The 22407-nt window shown below is 48.8% G+C and overlaps 1 protein-coding gene across 1 annotated transcript in view; it reads left to right on the top strand.

Moving 5' to 3' along the window:
• The window catches only part of ZBTB40 (zinc finger and BTB domain containing 40), a 56204-nt gene extending 34170 nt beyond the window's left edge, over nucleotides 1-22034 (top strand). Inside the window, exons 9-18 of the mRNA XM_026660067.1 lie at nucleotides 621-754; nucleotides 3872-4040; nucleotides 7910-8326; nucleotides 10058-10264; nucleotides 12216-12380; nucleotides 12998-13212; nucleotides 13979-14141; nucleotides 14774-14860; nucleotides 18820-19046; nucleotides 20055-22034. Coding sequence (XP_026515852.1) covers nucleotides 621-754; nucleotides 3872-4040; nucleotides 7910-8326; nucleotides 10058-10264; nucleotides 12216-12380; nucleotides 12998-13212; nucleotides 13979-14141; nucleotides 14774-14860; nucleotides 18820-19046; nucleotides 20055-20249 — 1979 coding nt within the window. The 3' untranslated portion in view covers nucleotides 20250-22034. The remainder of the gene's footprint in view (nucleotides 1-620; nucleotides 755-3871; nucleotides 4041-7909; nucleotides 8327-10057; nucleotides 10265-12215; nucleotides 12381-12997; nucleotides 13213-13978; nucleotides 14142-14773; nucleotides 14861-18819; nucleotides 19047-20054) is intronic.
• The last annotated feature ends 373 nt before the right edge of the window (nucleotides 22035-22407 follow it).

Genomic DNA, 22407 nt, shown 5'->3' with positions numbered 1-22407 from the left:
GTCCACTGCCTGTCTCTCTAGAACTTACTTCTTCCCCTGCCAACTATAATCACATTTTCTTACTTTAAAATGATTTTCTTTCCCCAATTACTGAATAATAATCTCACACAAACAAGAGTGGAGCTCAGCTGGCTGATTCACAATGCTGGGAAAGGGTGAAGCTGACTGTACACAAACTGCTGTTAAATGTACCATGTAAACACACTGGAAAAACTAGAGAAAATATATTTATCCTCTAATCTCTACCACTGCAGCACTGCTGGTTACAGAAGCAGGCAGGATGCACTCAGAGAGAAGTGTGATGATTGCTTAAATTGACAGTGTTCTTTAAAGAAATTCCTTCAAAAAAATCAGGAAACCTGTTCTCACCCCACCCTCCAAAGTGGACAAGCGTTGAAAATTGTCACTCCTGCTTTATCTCTAGTTGGATTTGTTCTTGGATGGTGTTTTCACAGCCATAACTAATGCCACCAAAGTCTGCACCTTAGTCATTCACCCTCCCCCTGCTCCCAAAGGGAAGCATTCCCACTGAGGGAGGGGCCCCTGTCTGAAATAGGGTGAATAGAGATGAGAGAGCCTGCAGGAACCCCCTCCATTCTTAATATCTTATCTTCCTTCAGTCGCCACCAGTGAAAGCACAGCCATCGAGATAATACTGAGACACAGCAAGCTGATCTCGGAGGCCATCAAGCAGAGAGCTGGACTGGAGGGCTTGGCTCCGGGAGAAGTGGGCCTCACAGAAGCGGTGAAAGAGGTACTGGTGGGGTAGTAAGGTGGCCCACAGCTGTCCTCTACTTTAGTGCAATGTACATCCCATGATCTTCCTAGCTTGAAATGTTCCATCCTGATCCAAGTTGAAACCACTTAGATCAGAGTAGAGCATGGCATGCTGGCATCTGTGTTCTCAGAACTACCCTTCTCTTAGAATGAGGGGATGCCAAACATTTTATGCAAGGTATGCATGCATCTCTGGCTCCTGGGAAGTTACCAATAGGCCCTCATTTGAGCAAAATGTGGGTGCCCTGACATACAGTACCAGCTCAGCTCTGCAAAGTGGCATAGATGCCTTATGGAAAGCACAGCTGGCAACTAGCATGGTGTGGACTGTCCTGTGGGTCAGCAGCTTCCAGACTGCCTGTCATCCAAGTGAAGTATTCATAGGGGACATGCTGAGAATGATATGGCTGTTGCTATGACGTGGTGGATTTTAGCTGTCCTGTAATGTTGGCAAGCCCACCTTGGCATTCACCTCTAGGAAAGGGAGACTAGGCCACATCGAGCCTGTAGAACTAAAAGAGGCAGAAGCATCTGCTGGGCTCCTCAGTGGCTGGCGAGCTGGCGGGCGAAATTTATTCACAGAGCAGCCTGCAGCTGATCAGCTCTGCTCTTGATAATGGAGGTTGCAGCCTCTCTGGGGATTTGGTGTTATTTAGACGGACTATAAATATTTGTCAAAATGGAAAGTTCTCTCAAGCCTTGGCCTCATGCAGACTCCCTAGTAACATCCTCAACTCTTTCCATGCCGTTGCTTATCCCATACACAGTTTGTGTTTCTATGGCCAAGAAGAGCTACAGTGGGTATGGTACCATGGGATCAGGGTTGAAGGGGAAGGAAATGCCCAGAGGTCACTGGAATGATTTGACTTTAATGTCCTGTAAATCACAGCACATCCAGGCTATCTCCCAATGAAAGGCTGGAGTTACCAGTTAGCTAACAACGTCATTACCCTCAAGGAAAAGAAGCTATTGGGGATCGAAATGGTCCCCACTTCCTTAGAGCAGCAGTGCTAGTTTGGCTCAGTCCAAAAGCAGCCAGTTGAGCACTGAAAGTACTGTAACCTTTTCTTTTTTTTAAATCCCCAGAAGCCCTTTCGCTGGTGCAGAGTTATAAACTAAGTAAAACACAGTATCTGCCAAACAAAAGTCAGCAGTAGAGGAGGTTTTTGGAACAAATTGATAAATTAAACAGTAATAAGTCACCAGGACCAGATGGGATTCACCCAAAAGTTCTGAAGGAACTCAAATATGAAATTGAAAAACTACTAACTGTGGTATGTAACCTATCATTGAAATCAGCCTCTGTTCCAGATGACTGGAGGATGGCTAATGTAACACCTATTTTTAAAAAAGGCTTCAGAGGCAATCATGGCAATTACAGGCCAGGGAGCCTATTGGTGGCAGAAGCAGTTGTGTCTGATGGCACAGGTATTAATGGATTTAGCTCAACAAAGAGAAAGCTAAGGGGTGACTTGATCACAGTCTGTAAGTACCTACATGGGGAGCAAATATTTGCTGCAATCTGTCAGATTCTGTACCAGACAAATTAGTTGAAACTATAGTAAAGAACAGAATTATTGGACACATAGATCAACACAATATGTGGGGAAGAGGCAACATGGTTTTTGTAAAGGGAAATCATGCCTCACCAATCTATTAGAATTCTTTGAGGGAGTCAACAAGCATGTGGATAAGACTGATACAGTGGGTGTAGTGTATTTTGATTTTCAGAAAGCCTTTGGCAAGGACTCTTAAGCAAAGTAAACAGTCATGGGATAAGAAGGAAGGTACTCCCATGAATCAGTAATGGTTAAAAAATAGACAACCAAGAGTAGAAATAAATGGTCAATTTTCACAATGGAGAGGTAAATAGCGGGGTACCCCAAGGATCTGTACTGACACGTGCTATTCAGCATATTCATAAATGATGTGGCAAAAGGGCTGAACAAAATTTGCAGACAATGCTAAACTACTGAAGATAGTTAAGTCCAAAGCTGACTGCAAAGAGTTACAAAGGGATCTCACTTGACCGGGTGACAAAATGGCAGATGAAATTCAGTTTTGGTAAGTGCAAAGTAATTGGAAAAAAATGGAAAAAAATAATCCAAACTATACATACGAAATGATGGGGTCTAACTTAGCTGTTACCACTCAAGAAAGCGATTTTGGAGTCATCGTGGATAGTTCTCTGAAAACGTCTGCTCAATATGCAGCGGCAGTCAAAAAAGCGAACACTGTTCAGACCCATTAGGAAAAGGATAGATAATAAGACAGAAAACATCATAATGCCACTGTATAAATTCATGGTACACACACATCTTGAATATTGTGTGCAGTTCTTGTTGTCTCACCTCAAAAAAGATATATTAGAATTGGAAAAGCAGAGAAGGGCAAAAAAATGATTGGGGTATGGAACAGCTTCCATTTGAGGAAAGATTAAAAAGTCTGGGACTGCTCATTTTAGAAAAGAGATGACTAAGGGATATGATAGAGATCTATAAAATCACAAATGGTATGGAGAAAGCGTTATCATTTCAAGTGTTATTTACTCCTTCACATAACACAACTTAGGGTCACCAAATGAAATTAATAGGCAGCAGGTTTAAAACAAACAAGAGAAGGTGGTACTTCACACAACTCACAGTCAATCTGTAGAACTTTGTTGCCAGGGGATGTTGTGAAGGCCAAAAGTATAACTGGGTTCAAAAAAGAATTAGAGAAGTTCATGGAGGACAAGTCCATCAATGTCTATTAACCAAGATGGTCAGGGATGCAACCCCATGCTCTGGGCATCCCTAAACTTCCAGTTGCCCGAAACTGGGACTGGATGACCGGATGGATCACTCAAAATTGGCCTGGTTTGTTCATTCCCGCTGAAGTATCTGGCACTTGCCGCTGTCAGAAATGAGTTACTGGGTTAGATGGACCATTGGTCTGACCCAGTACGCCTGTTCTTATGTTCTGAGCTCTGTGGCGAAAGGCATGTTCTTCTGTTTCTCATAGAGGGGTCTAAACCAAGCTAAAGCAAGTACAGGAATGAAAAAAATATCATTGTCTGCCATGTAACTACTTCTTCTCTCTTGTGTTTCTTTAGCTACTGAGTATTTCTTCTCAGAAGGAGAGTTCAGAGGCCTCCTTGAAAGCAGCTCTGAGCACTGCACAGGAGAAGTCTGTACCTGCCATCAAGATCTGTCAGCTGTTATGCACTGTTCATGAGTCTTTCCCCGGCCTACAGCCAGTGATGCAGGAGCTGGGGCATGTGGGTAAGAAACCTGCAGGTGCCACTCCAGTTGGCTTATACCAGTCTCTGGTAATTGGAGTTGTGTGTGGTTTAATGTGGAATCACAGCATGGAATAGCTGCCTGCCCAACCCCTGTATTGTACTGTTAGAATGGAGCATTCACTAAAGGTGTGCTTGGGATCCTAGTGGATTCATGCATGTCCCCATGTACTAGGAAATGTACTGTAAGGTCATTCCTACATTAGCAGGGAGATAGATTGGTTGGTCAACACCTATTAGACCATCTCTAATTTCAGTGATTCACCCACTCCCTTTGTATGTGATTTCATGGGCTAGGCTTTTGCTCAGGAAACACTCAGGCTGTTTGTTAGCTGCTTGGCATGTGCACTGGTTTATTTTCACGTGGCGCTATCTCAGCTCTGGCTGTTCACATGATACTGGATCTATGTAGGTTTCTGTGTTCGTATTGTAAATATATTAGCCATCTCGTAGCTTGACCTAAGATAACAGTATTGTCCAGCACAAGTCTGTAGTGACATGACAACCTTATAGCACAAGGACTATGCAGTTTAGTGGTTGTTTGAACATTCAGGCTGTTTTTCCCACTGTACTCTTAATTTGGCCCTATTGTATGTATGCTTACCCTCTAATTCCATTGCTCCATGGTGATCAGGCAGGATACAGCCAGAATGATCATGGTAGTGCCAGCATGGCTGAGGCTGTTCTGATTCTCAGACCCATCCAAACTCCAATACAGATATCATATCTCAAACAGATGGACAGCTCCTCCATCCAGATCCACATTCCCTATCCGTCATAGCATGGATGCTGGCTGGTATACATCAGTACAGAGAATCTGTTCAAATGAGATACAAAACGTTCTCCTCCACAGTAGAAAGGACTCTACGAGACTTACTCTGCCAAGTGTAAAAGATTCATTATCTCGGCACAACAATGTCAGTTATTGCCATCTCTACTTCTGGTACCAGGCACCCTGCAGTACCTACGGTCATTGATAAGCTCTCTGAGGGTCCACCTAGCAGCCATCTCAGCTTTCCTCTCTACAGTTCAGGGGTATTCCACATTTTTCACACCCTACGGTGACTAAATGTTCCTAGAAGGCCATATGAGGATAGAGCCTCCAGATAAATCCCTAGCAAGGGAAAGTTTTCTAATTATTGTACTGACAGGGTTAATGGGCCCACTTTTTGAGCCACCAGCTACATGTTTCCTGTTTCATCTTTCTACCAGAACAGATTTTTTAGTAGCAATAACATCCACCAGAAGGTAGGGATGATAAAAGCACTAATGGCAGGGCTCCCATATATGTTTTTTAATAATGACAGGGTGTCCTCGAGACCTCATCCAAAATTTATACCGAACGTAGTTTCTGACTTCCACCTAAACCAGGTTATACATCTACCTGTGTTTTTTCCCCCCCAAACTACAGTCGAACAAAGGCAAGCCTGAGCATCACACCCTAGCTATTCATCGGGTGCTCTTTTTACACTGCTAGAACTAAGGCATTTAGGGCATCCCCCAGTCTGTTCATAGCTTACGCAGATGAAAGGTCAGGCCATTTCAACACAGACACTTCCTAACTGGATTTCTACTTATTCTATGAATTAGCCCACATAGACCCACCAGGGAGAGTGACAGCTGCCCACATAGACCCACCAGGGAGAGTGACAGCTCGCTCTGCTAGAGCACAAACAGCTTCTGATGCTTCTTTGAGCAACGTTTTGATACTAGAAATATGTCAAGCAGCAACCAGCTTTACTCAATAGTGGAGGCATCAAGATCTGATGCTCACTGTGGTCGGGCTATCCTGTAATCATTGTCGAGGTATATGGGTGTGGGGTTGCTCGGAGTACCTCAGAAAACAGTCGCTTAGCTTACAGTAGTGGTGATTCTTTGAGACGTGTTGTCCACATCTATTCCAGTGTTTGGTGCATATGTACCCAGTGCACGTGAGTTCAGCACCTGTTGGCCAATGGTGGCTGTTGGGGGGCTGTGCCTGTGCACTATGTGTCCTGGTGTTCCCAACCGAGGGCATAAAGGGCAGGGTGATCCCAACCGCTGCTCCGTTCCTTCGCCAATACAGAATCCAGGCTTAATCAGACCCCATAGTAGCAGGAAGAAGGGCAGGTTATGGAATATATTTGAACAACCAGTCTTGAGGAACTATAGTTCCTGTAATTTGAGTAACCATTTCTTCTTCGTTGAGTGCTTGTCTATATACACTCCACTGCTGGGGTCTCACAAGCAGTGACCTAGATTACAGGAGGTGGGTGCTAAGAGTCTTCCTTACGCACATGGCTCATATACACCTCCTGTGCGTTCTTTGGGTAGTTTATGCACTATAATAAGTATTGCAGCTCATTGGCGAGTTCAGTTCAGGGGGTGAAATCCTGATCACAATGAAGTCAATGGCAAAACTCCCACTGGCTTCAGTAGGGTCAGGATTTTCACCCAGGATGCCGTATCAGTCAGCCAGGGCCTGGGAACATCTTAAGTCCCAAGTTCCTTGCTGCTCATATCTTAGAGGATGTTCACTGTAGCATATCCGAAAGAGTGTCTATGGGCTAATCACAAAAGCCTATTTAAGATGATTTAAGGTGCTGAAGGCTACAGGGAGCCGCAGTGCTGTGAGTGGGGAACGCTTCCTGTGCTGGTGTCCGGGGAGTCGATTTGGTCAGTGGGATGGGAGTCGGGTGGAACTTTAGTGGGACTATGAAATGGAAGAGGTGAGATGTGGATGGTGCTGTCTTGGCAAAGGAGGGTGGAACTGAAGGGTCGTCTTAGAGTTTATTTTACACTCACTACATTGTCAGTATGCCACAGATTGACGTCTTTAGGTTTCAGAGTTAATGGTGCATTAAAATACATGGGTAATTAACATCTCTCAGCTGTTTTTCAGGCTGCCTGCAAACTCAGGGTGACATCACTGCATTGGTTACACTCAGTTTGTATTTGCAAGGTTCGCTCCATAACGACCCAAGTTAGAAACAAATGTCCAAAAATGCAGCCTGGAGTTGCTGAGAACAGTGCTGTGGCAAGGGGTGAATTCTGCGCTAGTTTCCATGGCCACAGATTTGCAGAATTATACCTATAATGAAGAAGCCAAATAACTGTTTGTATTTGTATTGCTTCCACCACACCCATTACCCGAGGGTGTTTTCCTGTAGGCTGGAGTCTGGTGTACATTTTCCAGTTTGTGCCTTTTCGGGATTGTGCTGTTGCCAGGGCTTGAAAAATTGTTAGAATCTCTGGAAAGGGGGCATTAAAGAGTGATTTTAAATCCAGTAGAGGTCTATTCAGAAGAGTATGAAGCACCCCAGGCTATGATGGAGAGGGATTCCTGGGACTTACCCTGTTCAATTAAGGGATCTGCATTCACTTTAAATGGAAAATTCAATGCTGCCTTATCTCTGGTGCCACTAGGGTGCCATCATAACAAAGGCCTCAAACCTGCAAATCTTTACCCACACAATAATTTCCCTCATGTGAGTAGGAGGCCATTTCAGAAGTGCTGAGTTCCCTGTAGCTCCGGTTATTCTCATTGGTGCTGAAATGAGAGCTGAGTTCTTTTGAAATTCTGCCCAGGTGCTCTGTCGCTTTATCCAACACTCTGTAGCTATTGGCATTTTTGACAGAGAAATTGAGGCCAGATGCTCCACTTCCTTGCACCTAATATTGTCATTGCAACCTTCACAAAGTGGGTGTGAAGTGCTGCCATTCGGATGTGACAGTGTTCTGCATGCATGCAGGCATCTGTTCACACCTGTGCAGAATAGTGCAGGATAAGGAGCTCGTAATAGGCATGGGGTGAGGAAGGCCAGCACCTGGAGTTGTCAGTAAGCACTGAAATGGGAGTTGTTGTCCACACAGGGCTCCTGACCGAGGGAAGTGGGGAGAAGGCTGGAATCAGGAAGTGGAAGGTGAACAGTGAATCCCAGATTGAAGCTATGGACAAGGAGGAGGAGAAGGCTGGGGGCGCAAGCGCCAAGGAGCAGAAGGAGCCCCAAGAGAAAGCTCCCTCCAAGAAGAACTTTGTCTGCAAGGCCTGTGATAAGAGCTTCCATTTCTACTGCCGTCTGAAGGTGCACATGAAGCGGTGTCGCGTGGCCAAGGGGAAGCAAGTGCAGTGTAAAGAGTGCAGTGAGATCAAGACCTCCAAGAAGGAGCTGGAAAAGCATCAGCTGGAGGCCCACGGAGGGCCTGGAGCTGCAGGGACAGCCAAAAAGAAGAAGAAGCGGCTCCCAGTGACATGTGACATCTGTGGAAGAGAATTTGCACATGCCTCAGGTAGAGTTAAACCTGGGAGAGATTCCACAAGCAGCAGGGGAAGAGGTGCTTAGATACCAGGGTAATGGCCATGTTAACAACACATTAGATCACCTGAAATCGGAGACCCCTCCCTCACTTATGCATTAGGGACTCTGGGGGAGATTGAGAAGCCCTGAACTGCACAGTGGAGAGGGGAATGCAGTTCAATTCATTTCACCTCCCCTGCTAATTGCCCCAGCTTCTTGCATGATCGTTTATTCCACCATTGCATGAGGCTCATGTAGGAAAAGTGGGGCTGCTGGCAATTTAAAAGGCCTCCAGAAATAATTGCACTGCAAGATGGCCTGTTCAGTTCTTCAGCTGGTGGTAAGGAAAGGGCCAAAGCTTCTTGTGCACTGGGTTCCTTTTCCTCCCACCCCCAAGCCTCCCTGCTCTCAGCGTGGCGGGTGGGGTAGCATCGCTCTATGGGCAGAAGGAGTTCACTACCATGTCATTCTTTCCTCTCTCAGCAAGTGGCAGCTAGGGAAGCAGTTTGGGACTGCTGGCGGCTAAGAAAATCAGCTCCTTTGAACTCCTTTGAAGTGAAGTTAGGCAGTCATCCGGTGATCTAGTGTCAGGGCTGGGATGGGGTATTGCTTTTGCACAAAATAACATAAGAACATAAGAACGGCCATACTGGGTCAGACCAAAGGTCCATCCAGCCCAGTATCCAGTCTACCGACAGTGGCCATGCCAGGTGCCCCAGAGGGAGTGAACCTAACAGGTAATGATCTAGTGATCTCTCTCCTGCCGTCCATCTCCACCCTCTGACAAACAGAGGCTAGGGACACCATTCCTTACCCATCCTAGCTAATGGCCATTAATGGATTTAACCTCCATGAATGTATCTAGTTCTCTTTTAAACCCTGTTATAGTCCTAGCCTTCACAACCTCCTCAGGCAAGGAGTTCCACAGGTTGACTGTGCGCTGTGTGAAGAAGAACTTCCTTTTATTTGTTTTAAACCTGCTGTCCATTAATTTCATTTGGTGGCCCCTAGTTCTTATATTATGGGAATAAGTAAATAACTTTTTCTTATTCACTTTCTCCACACCACTCATGATTTTATATACTTCTATCATATCCCCCCTTAGTCTCCTCCTTTCCAAGCTGAAAAGTCCTAGCCTCTTTAATCTCTCCTCATATGGGACCCGTTCCAAACCCCTAATCATTTTAGTTGCCCTTCTCTGAACCTTTTCTAATGCCCGTTATATCTTTTTTGAGATGAGGAGACCACATCTGTACGCAGTATTCAAGATGTGGGCATACCTTGGATTTATATAAGGGCAATAAGATATTCTCCGTCTTATTCTCTATCCCTTTTTTTAATGATTCCTAACATCCTATTTGCTTTTTTGACTGCCGCTGCACACTGCATGGACGTCTTCAGAGAACTCTCCACCATGACTCCAAGATCTCTTTCCTGATTAGTTGTAGCTAAATTAGCCCTCATCATATTGTATATATAGTTGGGGTTATTTTTTCCAATGTGCATTACTTTACATTTATCCACATTAAATTTCATTTGCCATTTTGTTGCCCAATCACTTAGTTTTGTGAGATCTTTTTGAAGTTCTTCACAGTCTGCTTTGGTTGTAACTATCTTGAGCAGTTTAGTATCATCTGCAAACTTTGCCACCTCACTGTTTACCCCTTTCTCCAGATACCTTTGTGCCGGGTGTTAACTGCTGCCCTTGGTCTCCTGCCCCCAGGAATGCAGTACCATAAGCTGACGGAGCACTTTGACGAGAAGCCCTTCTCCTGCGAAGAGTGTGGTGCCAAGTTTGCGGCCAACTCCACCCTGAAGAACCATCTGCGGCTGCACACCGGAGACCGCCCCTTCATGTGCAAGCACTGCCTCATGACCTTCACACAGGCCTCCGCCCTGGCCTATCACACGAAGAAGAAGCACTCTGAGGGTGAGCCTGCTGGAGCCTTCTGCATCCCCATTGTGCCCGGGGCCTGTGTGCCTTTGTGTGTGCTTGGAGGAGGAGCATGGCCTGGCAGTTAAAGCACAGGGCCGCACTACAGGGATATTAATATTTACATATGTGAGGAGTCATCACTTCATCCATCCACGCCTGGCTACCTCTGCTGCTCCTGCCTTGCTGATGGGTTGTTCCTTCAGCCTCCCTTTTAATGGCTCCTCTGCTTTTGTCCTTGGCTGGTGCCTGTCTCCCTGCCTGCCCGCCTTTCTCTACCCTTATCTACTGATCATGGTTTCAGCTGCCCACACTAGCGGTTGATGCAGATCATTCTCCAGCTGCCTCTGGCATCACCCTGTCACTGCCCAGCTGCCATCTCACTCTCTCAAACAGACCTTCCCGTGTTCCCTCTCTCTGCCTTTGTTCTCTGTGTCCACTCTCCTTCCTGTCTTCTGGGCCCACAGCTCCAGTGTCTGTTGACTCCTCCCCTCAGCCCTTCATTGAGTCCTTTGCTGAATCACTGCTTCTCCCTGTCTGTTAAACCTGCCCTTTCCTCTCCATCCCCACTGCTGAAACCCCAATCCCCCACCTGGGTCATCTTTTGCCTTGATTACTGCTGGCTTTCCTGCTTCTCTAGTCTGTCCCAAGCACAGCTGTGAAACTCCTCTGACCTCAGTGCCCACTCCTGGAATCCCTGGGTTGGCATCCTGACTTCTACTGTCTCCCATACAAGCTCCAAGACCTTGCCTGGAAGGCAGCACATACTGTTGTCCCCACCTAGTCCCCGTCTCTTCTCCCCCCCATTCTCGTCCCAGGCCTCTGCCCCACTCTTCCCCCTTTGTCTCTTCAATCCTGTTTGAAACCGTGGAGGTTCTACGGCCTGTGCTGTGCAGGAGGTCAGACTAGCCCAGTTGTCTCTTCTGGCCTCATCTATGAAAGCAACCTGCCTTCCCCTCTTCTCTGCAATAGATTTTCCCAGAAGACATTTTGATGACAAATTCAAAACACAACACATTTCCATTTCGGTTTTCAAAACCTGAAAAAGTTCCTGCTTTTAAAAAAAATTTAAAAAAGATTGTATTCCTTTTCTCTTCCTTCCTCTTTTCCCCTTCTGGGAAAAAGGTACAAAAAGTAGGAAATGGGGAGAAGGTGAGGGGGAACCCCCAGATCAAAACCCATTTTTGGAAGGTTTTGAAAAATTAAATGAAATGAAAATTTTTGCTTCATTTTAATTTTTTCCACTGAAAAATATAAAAATCAAACTGCTTTTGCAAAACATATAAATGTCAAGGAAACTGCACTTCAGACTGAAAAATGTTTCAGTAGAAACATTCCACCTCACTCTACTCATCAGTGCTTCCTACATCCTCCCTCACAGAATCATAGAATCATAGGACTGTAAGGGACCTCGAGCGGTCATCTAGCCCAGTCCCCTGCACTCATGGCAGGACTAAGTATTTTCTAGACCATCCCTGACAGGTGGTTCTGTTAGACAGACTGCTGCCTTGGGTGTGTTTCCTTGTCTCATGGACGCTTGTAAGCTCCTCTGAGCAGAGAATGTGTTGCTATGTTTGTAAAGCACATTGCAAACTTGTGTGCAAACAGTATAGATGTTTTACAGTAATAATTCTGTGTCTATAGAACAGCTGGTGGTTAAACGGTCTGCATTGTAGCTGCACGTATGGTATTGTCTGTGTTTATAGTCCGAGAGAGCTCATCTTTTGCACACGAGATTTTGTGGTTCTGATGCCAGCGTCTTTGGGAAGGACTGCTTTTGTCTGGAAGTTTGTGTTGTGAGCAAGGTGTCGGTTCCATGAGAGCTTTTGTGTTCCGTAACCTCCTGCCCCCTTTCCCGAGAAGCGAGCTTACGTTGTCCAGAAATCCTGTCCCCCTTGTCAGGGCCAGCTGGAGAAGTTCCAGCCTCTGATCTTGGCTCTCACTGCAGGGAAGATGTACGCCTGCCAGTACTGCGATGCGGTATTCGCCCAGTCCATTGAGCTGTCTCGCCATGTGAGGACTCACACCGGAGATAAGCCATATGTCTGCAGGGAGTGTGGGAAAGGATTCAGGCAGGCCAATGGGCTCTCCATCCATCTGCGCACCTTCCACAGTGAGTATCTGAGCCCTGCCATGCCTCAAACAGAGTCCTTCCCATGGGGCAGAACAGCCGCTGGAGCTCCTTAACCAAATGGCCATCAGAATGTGACTGAGAGGCAGAGATGAAGGGGCAATGCCATGCTCAAGTGCTTGATGTTCCAGACCACAGCAGTCCTTGCTCTGCCAGGGGATGCAAGGGGGTGTCCTGGAGCTTCATGGGCACTATGAATGACAGCAGTCTGGCCTTTCACTGGTGCTTCCATGGTGGGACTTTTCCTCCTGGAAAGGGAAAGGCTGTTGTTAAGAAGCTTTACATTCTGGACCTAGGGGTGAGATCTTCTCAAGGAAACAGCAAAGTCTTAACAACACAGGCCAAGGGAAAGTGGGGCTCCAAAGAACCAACTGGGAATCTTTATCACTGTAAGTGACAGGGGAAGAAAGAGGGGAATGGTACCTACCTACAAAGATCCTAAAACTCAAAAGTTTGCTATTGCCTGGAAATAACTAGCATCTCTTTTCCTCTCTTGCTCCCCTCTTTCTGCTGCCTCTTCTCATTTCTTTTCTTCTTGATCTGTCTGTCTTCCTCTCTCCTCCCCACCCCTGCTTTTCACCACCTCTTTGTGGGAGCAGATATTGAGGATCCGTATGATTGCAAGAAATGTCGGATGAGCTTCCCCACCCTGCAGGAGCATCGCAAGCACATTCACGAGGTCCACTCCAGGGAGTACCATCCCTGCACTACCTGTGGGAAAGTCTTCAGTGCTCCGTCCCTCCTGGAGCGCCACATGGTGACCCATGTTGGAGGGAAGCCGTTCAGCTGTGAGATTTGTGACAAAGCCTATCAGGTGGGCTGGGCTCAGTGCACATGTTACCCCAACACCCCAACGTGTTATCCCATCCCTCCAGCATACCCCATTGCATGTTGCTTTTCAGAGAAACCACTCACTGACCATGTGCAATTAGACACTCACACAGGGCAATGCCTCCATTGCAAAAGGAACAAGACTCCTTGTTGCTCAGAGCAGGGGTTGTCCTGTGACCAGTAGAAAGAAGACAGGCGTACAAACAAGGACAATAGAAATCTGTAGGCTCTGAAAATGTGCCAGTTGCAAAGATTTAGATAAATGCCTGCCCTGGACTCCCCAGAATCTGAGCTTTGACTTCAATATAAAATTTCTAGCCTTCTTGGCTGCTAAGAGCCGTTAGAATGGAATTCCCCATATTGCATATGGCTCTGAAGCAGCAGGGTATGAAAATGTATCCCCAAATGGGGCCCATAGTGAGGAAGATGGGAAAGAACTAATAGTGCTGGGCTTTTCAGACGCGGTGGGGTGAATTTTTTTAGTAGCGCTCACATGCTCTCTGAGCCCCACTCAGGATGCTATACTGCTGTTGTAAATGAGTTACAGTAACACAAGCAAAGTATTAACTGTGCTGAGTGGCACAGAGTGGGTTGGGATCAGATCAGATGAGCAGCACAGTTTGCTGTGTCTCTTCCCACTGAGCACAGCCATTGTATCCATGTGGCCTTATGACCACCGCCTCTTGCTGTCCCATTACCCTGTGGAACAGCTTTGCCATTGTAACATGGTTTGATTTATATCTTTACAGCAATTGTCAGGGTTATGGTATCACAACCGCACCCATCACCCTGATGTCTTTGCAGCTCAGAATCACCGCTCTTCCAAGTTCTCCTCCCTGCAGTGCAGCTCCTGTGACAAAACCTTCTCCAGCACTACTGCTCACAAGAGGCACGTCAAGGCAGAACATGCGGGTAAGAATCCAGCACTGTGTGCTCTGGGGAGCCAGTGCTGTGGAGATCGAAGTGAGCTGCATGAATAGCCCTAACCTGGCAGGATTGTACACAGCAGTCTCCTGAGACTATATCCCATCAAACCAGTCTCCTCCAGTGAGTCCCCTCTCTAGGTATGTCTACACTACCAGTAAATACCCGCAGCTGGCCTGTGTTAGCTGATTCAGGCTTGCAGGGCTCAGGTTACGGGGCTGTTTAATTGCAGTGTAGACATTTGGGCTTGGGCTGGAACTAGGCTCTGGGACCTCGTGAGGGGGGAGGGTCCCAGAGCCTGGGCTCCAGAACAAGTCTGACCATCTACACGGCCCGAGCCCAAGTCAGCTGACACAGGCCAGCCGTGGGTGTTTAACTGCAGTGTAGACGTACCCTCCTGTGTGATTAACTAGTTCCGGAACAACCTCCCTTTGCTAAGTCATCTCTCCCAAGATGACTTACTGTAGTGAGATGGGCTCGTTACTGTAGTGAGATGGGCTCTTGCTGACATGGCCCCCTTGAGAACTGGTGTGTGTCTAGGTCGGGAGCCCTGGCCCAGAGTGACTGTCTGATCTGGAAGGAACTTTGAGCCCACATCTCTCCCATGCTCTTGTTTTCAGATGTGAAGTTCCACGAGTGTGAGAAGTGTAAGGAGCTCTTCCCCACGCTGGCTCTGCTGCAGGTCCATGCCAAGTGCAGGCACTCAGGTCTTTTTAATTATTATTTGTATTCTCATAGCACCTAGGGAACCTGTATCATGGACCAGGCCCCCATTGTGCTAGGTACTGTACAAACCCAGAACAAATAGCCCTTCCCCCAAAGCGCTTGCAATCTAAATGTAAGACAACACACAACTGATGGATACAGAACAGAACGGGGAGAACAAGGAAACAATCAGACACGACTGGTCAGCACCAGTGGACTCAGCTCACCAGCAGCCTAACTGTTGTCGAGTGCTTTGTAGGCATCATGGGAAAGGAGAGTTTTAAGGAGGGATGTGAAGAAGGCTAATGATGTGGCTTTGTTGGTGTTTACGGGGAGCTCCTCCAAGACATGAGGGGCAGTGTAGGAGAAGGCACAAAGGGTCTTGCTTGAAAATGTAACAAGTGGGCGATGGAGGCTGGCATCATGAGCCAATCAGAGGTGGGAGTCAACATCTCAGTAGTGAATGAGATATGATAGGTAGAGTGGGGATAGGCGGTGAAGGGTCTCGAAAGTGAATACAAATAGCTTATGTTTGATATGGTAGAGAAGAGGGAGCCAGTGGAGGGACGCAAAAGGAGGGGGGCGCGTGCCGTGGTCAATGCAACGAGCTAAGAGAATGATCCTTGCAGCAGCATTCTGAATGGATATGAGTGGGGCAAGGTTGCCTTTGTCGAGGCCCAGGAGAGAAGAATGTTGCAGTAACCAAGACACGAGATGATGAGAGCCTGACGGAGAGTTGTTGCTGTGTGGATGGATAGGAGAGGCCATATCTTAGGGATGTGATGGAAGAAGAATCTGCAAGATTTAGACATAGCTTGGATGTGAGGCCCTAGAGAGCATTCCAAGTCACAGATGATGCCCAAGTTATGGGCCTGAGTGACAAGCCTGATAGGGGTGTTGTCCACAGTGATCAAGAAAGGAGGTGGGGGAAAGGTTTGGAGGGCTGGAGAAATTAAGAGCTCTGTTTTTGCCATGTTGAGCTTCAGTTGATGGCTAGACATCCATAAGGAGATGTCAGGGGGCAGGCCGAGATTTTAGTTAGGACAGAGGGAGACAGGTCTGGAGTAGTGAGGTAGATCTGTGAGCCGTCAGCATAGAGATGGTAGTTGAATTTGTGTTTCCACATGAGATTATCCACAGATGAGGTGTAGAGGGAGAGGAGAAGGGGATAAAGGCAGAGCCTTGTGATACCACCACAGACAGCTGGGGTGGGGTATGAGGAGGATCCTCCAAGGACATGCTGAAGGAGCAATTAGAGAAGTAGGAGGAGAACCAGGAGAGGACAGTCAGGGAAGCCAAGGGAGAACATGATTTCAAGAAGAGTAGCATGGTCAGCGGTGTCAAAGGTGACTAGCGGGTCAGGGAGGCTGAGGATAGAGGACTGGTTCTGAGATTTGGCAAATAGGGGGACACTGGAGACTTTGATGAGAGCAGTTTCAGTAGAGCTGAAGGGGAGGAAGCTAGTGTGGAGAGGTTCTGGAATGGAGTTCCACTCCAGTTCCATACAGTGATTGTAGACAGCATGTTTCATGAGTTTAGAGCAGGGGTGGGCAAACCCCTTAGGGCTTTGGATCTGGCCCGCGGCACCACGGCCCTGCGGCCCCTGGGCGGGGGGGCAGAGGGCTCCATGCGTTACCCTTGCCTCCAGCACCGCCCCCCGCAGCTCCCATTGGCTGGTAACAGGGAACCGCGACCAATGGGAGCTTCCGGGGACGTACCTGGAGGTGCAACAAGGGCAGTGCGCGCAGAGCCCTCCGCCCCCCCTCCTCCCAGGGGCCGCAGCGCTTCCGGGAGCGGCGCTGGGCCGGGGACAGGGCAGGCATTCAAGGAGCCTGCCCTGGTCCCGGTGCACGCCGCTGCCACCCCGGAGCTGCTTGAGGTAAGCAGCGCCGGGCCGGAGCCCGAACCCCTCCTGTACCCCACTCCTAAGCCCCCTGCCTGCACCTTGCATCCCTGTGCACCCCAACCCCCTGCCCTGAGCTCCCTGCTGCATCCTGCACTCATGTGCACCCCAACCCCCTGCCCTGAGCCCCCTCCCGCAGTCCGCACCCCTCATGCACCCCTGCCCTGAGCCCCCTCCTGCACTCTGTACCCCGCCTGCACCCCAACCCCCTTCTCTGAGCCCCCTCATACACCCTGAACCCCTCCTCTGCCCCAATCCCTTGCCCTGAGCCCCTTCCTGCACACCGCACCCCCTCCCACATCCCGCACTCCCTCCCTGCCCCGGCCCTGCATACAATTTCCCCACCCAGATGTGGCCCTCAGCCCAAAAAGTTTGCCCACCCCGGTTTAGAGAGAAGGGGAGGAGGGAGATGGGGCACTAGTTTGTGAGGTAGGTGGGGTCAAGGGTGTGTTTTTAAGATGGGAGAAACTAAAGCATGTTCGTCTTGTGAGGGGAACGAGAGGAGGGTGAGAGATTAAGGAGAAGAATAAGGGAGGGTGTGCGGGAGATCGGGAAATGGGTGGAGTCACTGGGGCAAGTGGAGGGGTTGGAGGAAGAGCGCAGATGAGAAACTTCTGTGTCTGTGAGCAGAGAGGAGGAGAATGTTGTAGGAGGGGAGGCAGGAAGGGAAGGCAAGCTGAGGGGAGGGGGAAGGTCCCTCATATTTTGTCAATTTTTTCATGGAAGAAATCAGCAAGTTTCTGTGCAGAAAGAGAAGTGGAGGCAGGAGGAGGGTGGAGGAATGAGTCAAAGGTGTCAAAAAAGGCAGCTGGAATAGAGGACGTGGTGTTCAGTTCGGTTGGAGAAGGAATGTGTTTAGCTAGGAAGATGGCAGAAGTGATGGAGGAGAGAACGAATGTGTAGTGGAGGAAGTCACCTTGGTTGCAGGAATTTGGCCAAAGAAACACTGGAGCAGGAGTGGAGGAAGCAAATGTTGGGGGTGAGCCGGGGCTGAGGGTTGGGAAGACGGATCTTGCAATGGTCTTTTTAAATCAAAATTGGATGTTTTTTCTAAGCCATCTGCTCTAGTTTAAACAGGAATTAATTCAGGGCAGTCCTATGGCCTGTGTTGTGCAGGAGGTCAGACTAGCTGATCACAATGGTCCCTTCTGGCCCTATAGTCTATGAATGTATGAGTTGAGATCAGAGAGGAAGGCGGGTGGATGGTAGATGACAGAAGCATGGCAGGGGAGAGGAGAGAAGGGTTGGTTGCAGTAGTGCTGAAAAGAGGAGAAGGAGTGGGAAGGGGGACGGTGGCAGTAGTAATGGGAGAGGAGAAGCCCAACAGCCCCACCAGAGTCTGATGCAGGGCAGGGAGTATGAGAGAAGGAGAAGGCTGCTGCAGAGGCAGTGTCAGGTGAAGGGATCCAGGTCTCTGTGAGAGCCAGGAGCTGGAGAGAGCGAGGTAAGAAGAGGTTGTGGATGGCTGAGATCTCGGTGGAGATGGAGTGGGTGTTCCAGAGACAGCAAGGGGAGGGAGGAGGGAGATGGGTATGAGGGGTGGAGGTGGTGGCAGGGATGGGTTTGGCAGGTAGCGAGGTTGGGGGATGGAGGGAGGGCCAAGTTTGGGGCAATTATCTCCCGAGGTGAGAAGGGGAGTGTGGATGTGGGATCTGGATTTGAACTGGTGGGAGGAGATGGGAAGAGAAGCAGGTGGAGCTGGTGGGAACTGTAGAGGGGTGAGGGTAACAGGAAGAGGCGATCGAGTCAATGCAGGCAAGAGAGGGGGATGGAGGCTGTGATGCAAAAGAGGGGGTGGGGAGAACTATGCGTGAGAGGCAGATGGTCAAGATAAAACCAGAACCCCAAAACAATCCACACCATAGTGCAGTCACAGAGCGCAGGCAGGATCCCTCACCAGACACCTTCGCTCTGTGTCCCATCCCTGCACACACCCCTGTGTGGCTCATTGCACACAGCTCCCCATTGTCTCCAGCAGCACACTCCTTCCTCCCATGGCTCTCTGCTCCTCCAGTATGTTCCACTCCGAGTGATGCTTTCTCCATGTCTCTTACACAGGGACCCAGCCATTTCGCTGCTTGTACTGCGCGGCCTCCTTCCGCTTCCCGGGGGCCCTGCAGCACCATGTCACCACAGAGCACTTTAAGCAGATAGAGAGCACCTTCACCTGTGGGCTGTGTGGGGAGCTTTTCACTACTCGGGAGCAGCTGCAGAGTCACTACAGCGCTGAGCACCCAAAGGTGACGTTCACGGAATGCCAGGCCACCGCTGCCCAGCTTGTGCAGGTAACTGAGTCCTCCAGTCGCTGGCAGTCACCAGGAGCACCAGGCAAACCTCATGTAGGGGAGCCTGGAATAAGTGCCCAAAGTTGGAATGTCTCTGTTGGGGGGTCCATCCCTCTCCTTCCTCCCCTGCATCCTCCCAGCCCCATTGTTCTCTGCATTGGTGGGCCTCCCCAGCTCCCCTACTTCCACTCCTGCTCGCAGCTCCCCCCTCAAAAAGGCTTCTGTTCTGAAGAATCCAGTAAGGCCATGTCTGGTAGGTCCTTCGGCTGCTTGGACTCCCTGGGCTCTGGTATGCAAAGCACCGGGGTGGGACTGGTTTGCGGGGGGAGGAAGGAGGGAGCCCTGTCAGTATGTTAATACTTGAACACCAGTCAGGGTTTGGGTAGCAGGAAGTGCTGAGGCTCTGTTCAAACTGAATTGGTTCCCCGTCACGAACAGCCCTTTACCTCCACGCTTTTCGTTCCACAGACTCTGTCTCCCGTTCTCACCCATGCTCTCGGGGAACTCAGGCAGAAGTGTTGGCCGGATGTGCGGAGCAGACTAGTTACTCAAAGGAAGAGTCTATTGGAAGCCAGATGACATTCCCCACTAGATAATACCTATTTTGTAGAAGGCCAAATTTTAGGCCTGGAACCCCATCCTGCCCCTTTAATATTGAAGCTATCAGCAGAGAATAGCTCTTTGGATGTGGGAGCCCAGTGTGTGAGATTCCCTGGGATGGTGTTCCACTAGTGTGTAATCATAGAATCTTTATGATCCAAGACTGCATATGGTGCTAAATTATAGCAATTTTGTGAAGAGAAATATTTAAATTGCTTGCCTGACTTCTCTTTTGCATCACTGGTGCGTGCGGCTTGGAGTTTCCCATTAGCCTCATGCCTATTGTAATTGCACTCCTCTGGCTTGAAAGTAAATGTTGTTATTAGAGCTTGGGCCGAGACTCATGCAGACATTGGAGCAGTTTAGAGGAAAGCCTGCTGTAAGTGTCTCCTTGACTCTCCCATTCAGGTGATTCAGACATCGGAGCAAGGAGAAGCAGCCGAGCAGATGATCACCTTGGACGAAGCCCAGCTGGCTGGCTCCCAAGTCTTTGTGACGTTGCCAGATCCCCAAGCTAACCAAGCTGGCTCGGAGCTGGTGGCGGTGACTATGGAGGACTTGTTAGATGACAAAGTAACTCTGATTTGTGAAGAGGCTAAGTGAGGCGTGGCTGAGAGCACTTGGAAGGGAAGCCACCGGGCTAGCTCATCGGCTGTACGTGCCGAGGTGTGCTGCTCTGGCAGTGAGATTGGCAGTTTTTTGCTGGAAAAAAACAGTGTGAGACTGGCCAAAGAAGTGACACACTGCAGGCACAGCACGTCTGAGAACGGGAGAGATTGGCAGGACTCACTCTGCTTGGAAGTCATGGATCCAGGATGGCGTCCTTCCCTAGCAGGCGCGGTGGGCAGCAGCTTTTGCTTCTGCGGGAGCGGGCCACATGTCCCTTCCAGCCCAAGGGAAATGGTTTGAGTCATAGGAAAAGAGAGAGATGGAGCACAGCTAAGCAAGGGGGGCGGGGGGGAAGCAGAAGAGCGAGATGGAGGGAATTTCAGTCAGTCATAGAAGAGTTGGGGGCTGCCAGTTCAACAACCAAGAGCCAGACTAAACGCTGATCTCAGCTATGTTGGGGTGCTGGTGACAGATGCTCATGGAGAAATCAGAGAGTATACACGGACACAGGATATTTGCGAGAGCATAGATCTGTGTGGATAAGGCAGCTTCTGGCACACTGCTTCTTGCCCCCTCTCACATGGCTACACTGCTCTTGAGGCCCTCTGCTGTGTCTACACTGCGTTTTAAACCCACGGCAGCAAGTCTCAGAGCCTGGGTCTACAGATTCAAGATCACAGGGTTCGCTCTACAGCACTAAACAGCTGTGTACATGAATGGGCTTGAGCTCTGACATCCAGACATTCCCATAGAAAATTTTGCTGCAGTGGGGCCATCCCTTTGGATCTCTGCTCAAGCTGAGGTTTCAGGGGCATTGCCCTAAGTGTCTGTCTTAACCTGACAAAGGGAAATCCAAAGCTTAGTCATGGGAATGAAAATAAGGTGGCTGGGGCTGGCAGCTGTAGGGTCTCGGGATCAAGCAGGTGGGAAAACTGTTGTGCACAGTTATAGGATGTTGGGTCATCTCTCTCCGCAGATTGAAGTATCTAATTAACTGTCTGTTATTCAGAAAGTGGGACTGGCCCAGCCTCGTCTCTCCTTTAGCCAGGACACCAAACTTGCTAACTTGGGGGCTACTTGGAGCCCTGTAGGATTTCAGCAAGTGGCCCTTTGCCTTTCTCATGCAGCGTCCTCCTGGGAAAGCTGGCTGTCCAGCCATCCCACATCTTGCAATCACCCCCTGCACTGCACAGCCTGGAGCTTCTTAACCTGTAAAAATGGTATCCAGGAAGCTCTAACCCAAAGTAAAAAACCACTAGCCTCTGATAGCCTCTAATGTCTGCAGCTGGCTCCGTTAACCTGTCTCCAGCAAGGGTTAGCAATGCCTTGTGTAGGCAGAGCCTAATCCTGGCCAAATCCCTGCCAAGGTATCAGCACAGCGCAGCTACAACAGTTCATGCCCTACACTACGTAGTAGGGTCAGACCCACAGCTGGACAGCTACAGCGTGTAGCCTCTTTGTAAGATGACAAAAGCCGCAAGATCTCCCTGCCTCCTCTAGTTCAGCTGAAGCTGCAGCATTTGAAGAGAGAAGCAGCTAATCTGAGTGCGGCGGCCCATCATTTCTCAGGCGTTTAATACTATTACCGATGAATTGGCGCTAATGCAAATATTTCTCTCTGAGCACATAATGGCTGCCACAATTGCACACAATCATTCCCCTGCGGCACACAATACATGGCTTTGTAAAACGCTTTCAGATACCTTGCATAAAGCTCGCTGTCTGGGCCAGCACAAGGCAAAACCTTCATTGCTGTGTAATGGCCCCTTTAAGAATAAATTTCACAAAGCTTTCTTATCTGCAGTTTCCTAAAATATAATCTGATAATTAATGGTTTGCTGAATCCATTATGAAGTGCAATTAGATGGATGCGGGGTTCCTGCAGCTCAGAGGGAACTAGTAGCATTTATCTTCCTTTCCCTCATGCCAAAAGGTTGAACTCTGCCACTGCACTATTTACATACTGAGCAATGATCCTCACTGTGCCTCATGGACCGAGCCCCCGCCGTGAGCTATGCCCATTTAATCATACTGCCCAGAGCCACACAAGGGCAGAAGATGAACAGATCCTGGCTTTCCAACAGCATCCTGTGCTGGTTCCTCGCAGGCACTAGCCTGAGGCTGTTGTTAAATAGGCCAAACTTTCCTTGCC

Source organism: Terrapene carolina, unplaced genomic scaffold, assembly GCF_002925995.2.
Source record: "Terrapene carolina triunguis isolate 2854851 unplaced genomic scaffold, T_m_triunguis-2.0 Scaffold714, whole genome shotgun sequence".
Lineage (NCBI taxonomy): Eukaryota > Metazoa > Chordata > Testudines > Emydidae > Terrapene > Terrapene triunguis.
Note: the sequence above shows the minus strand (reverse complement) of the source record. Positions and strands in the feature narration are given on the sequence as shown.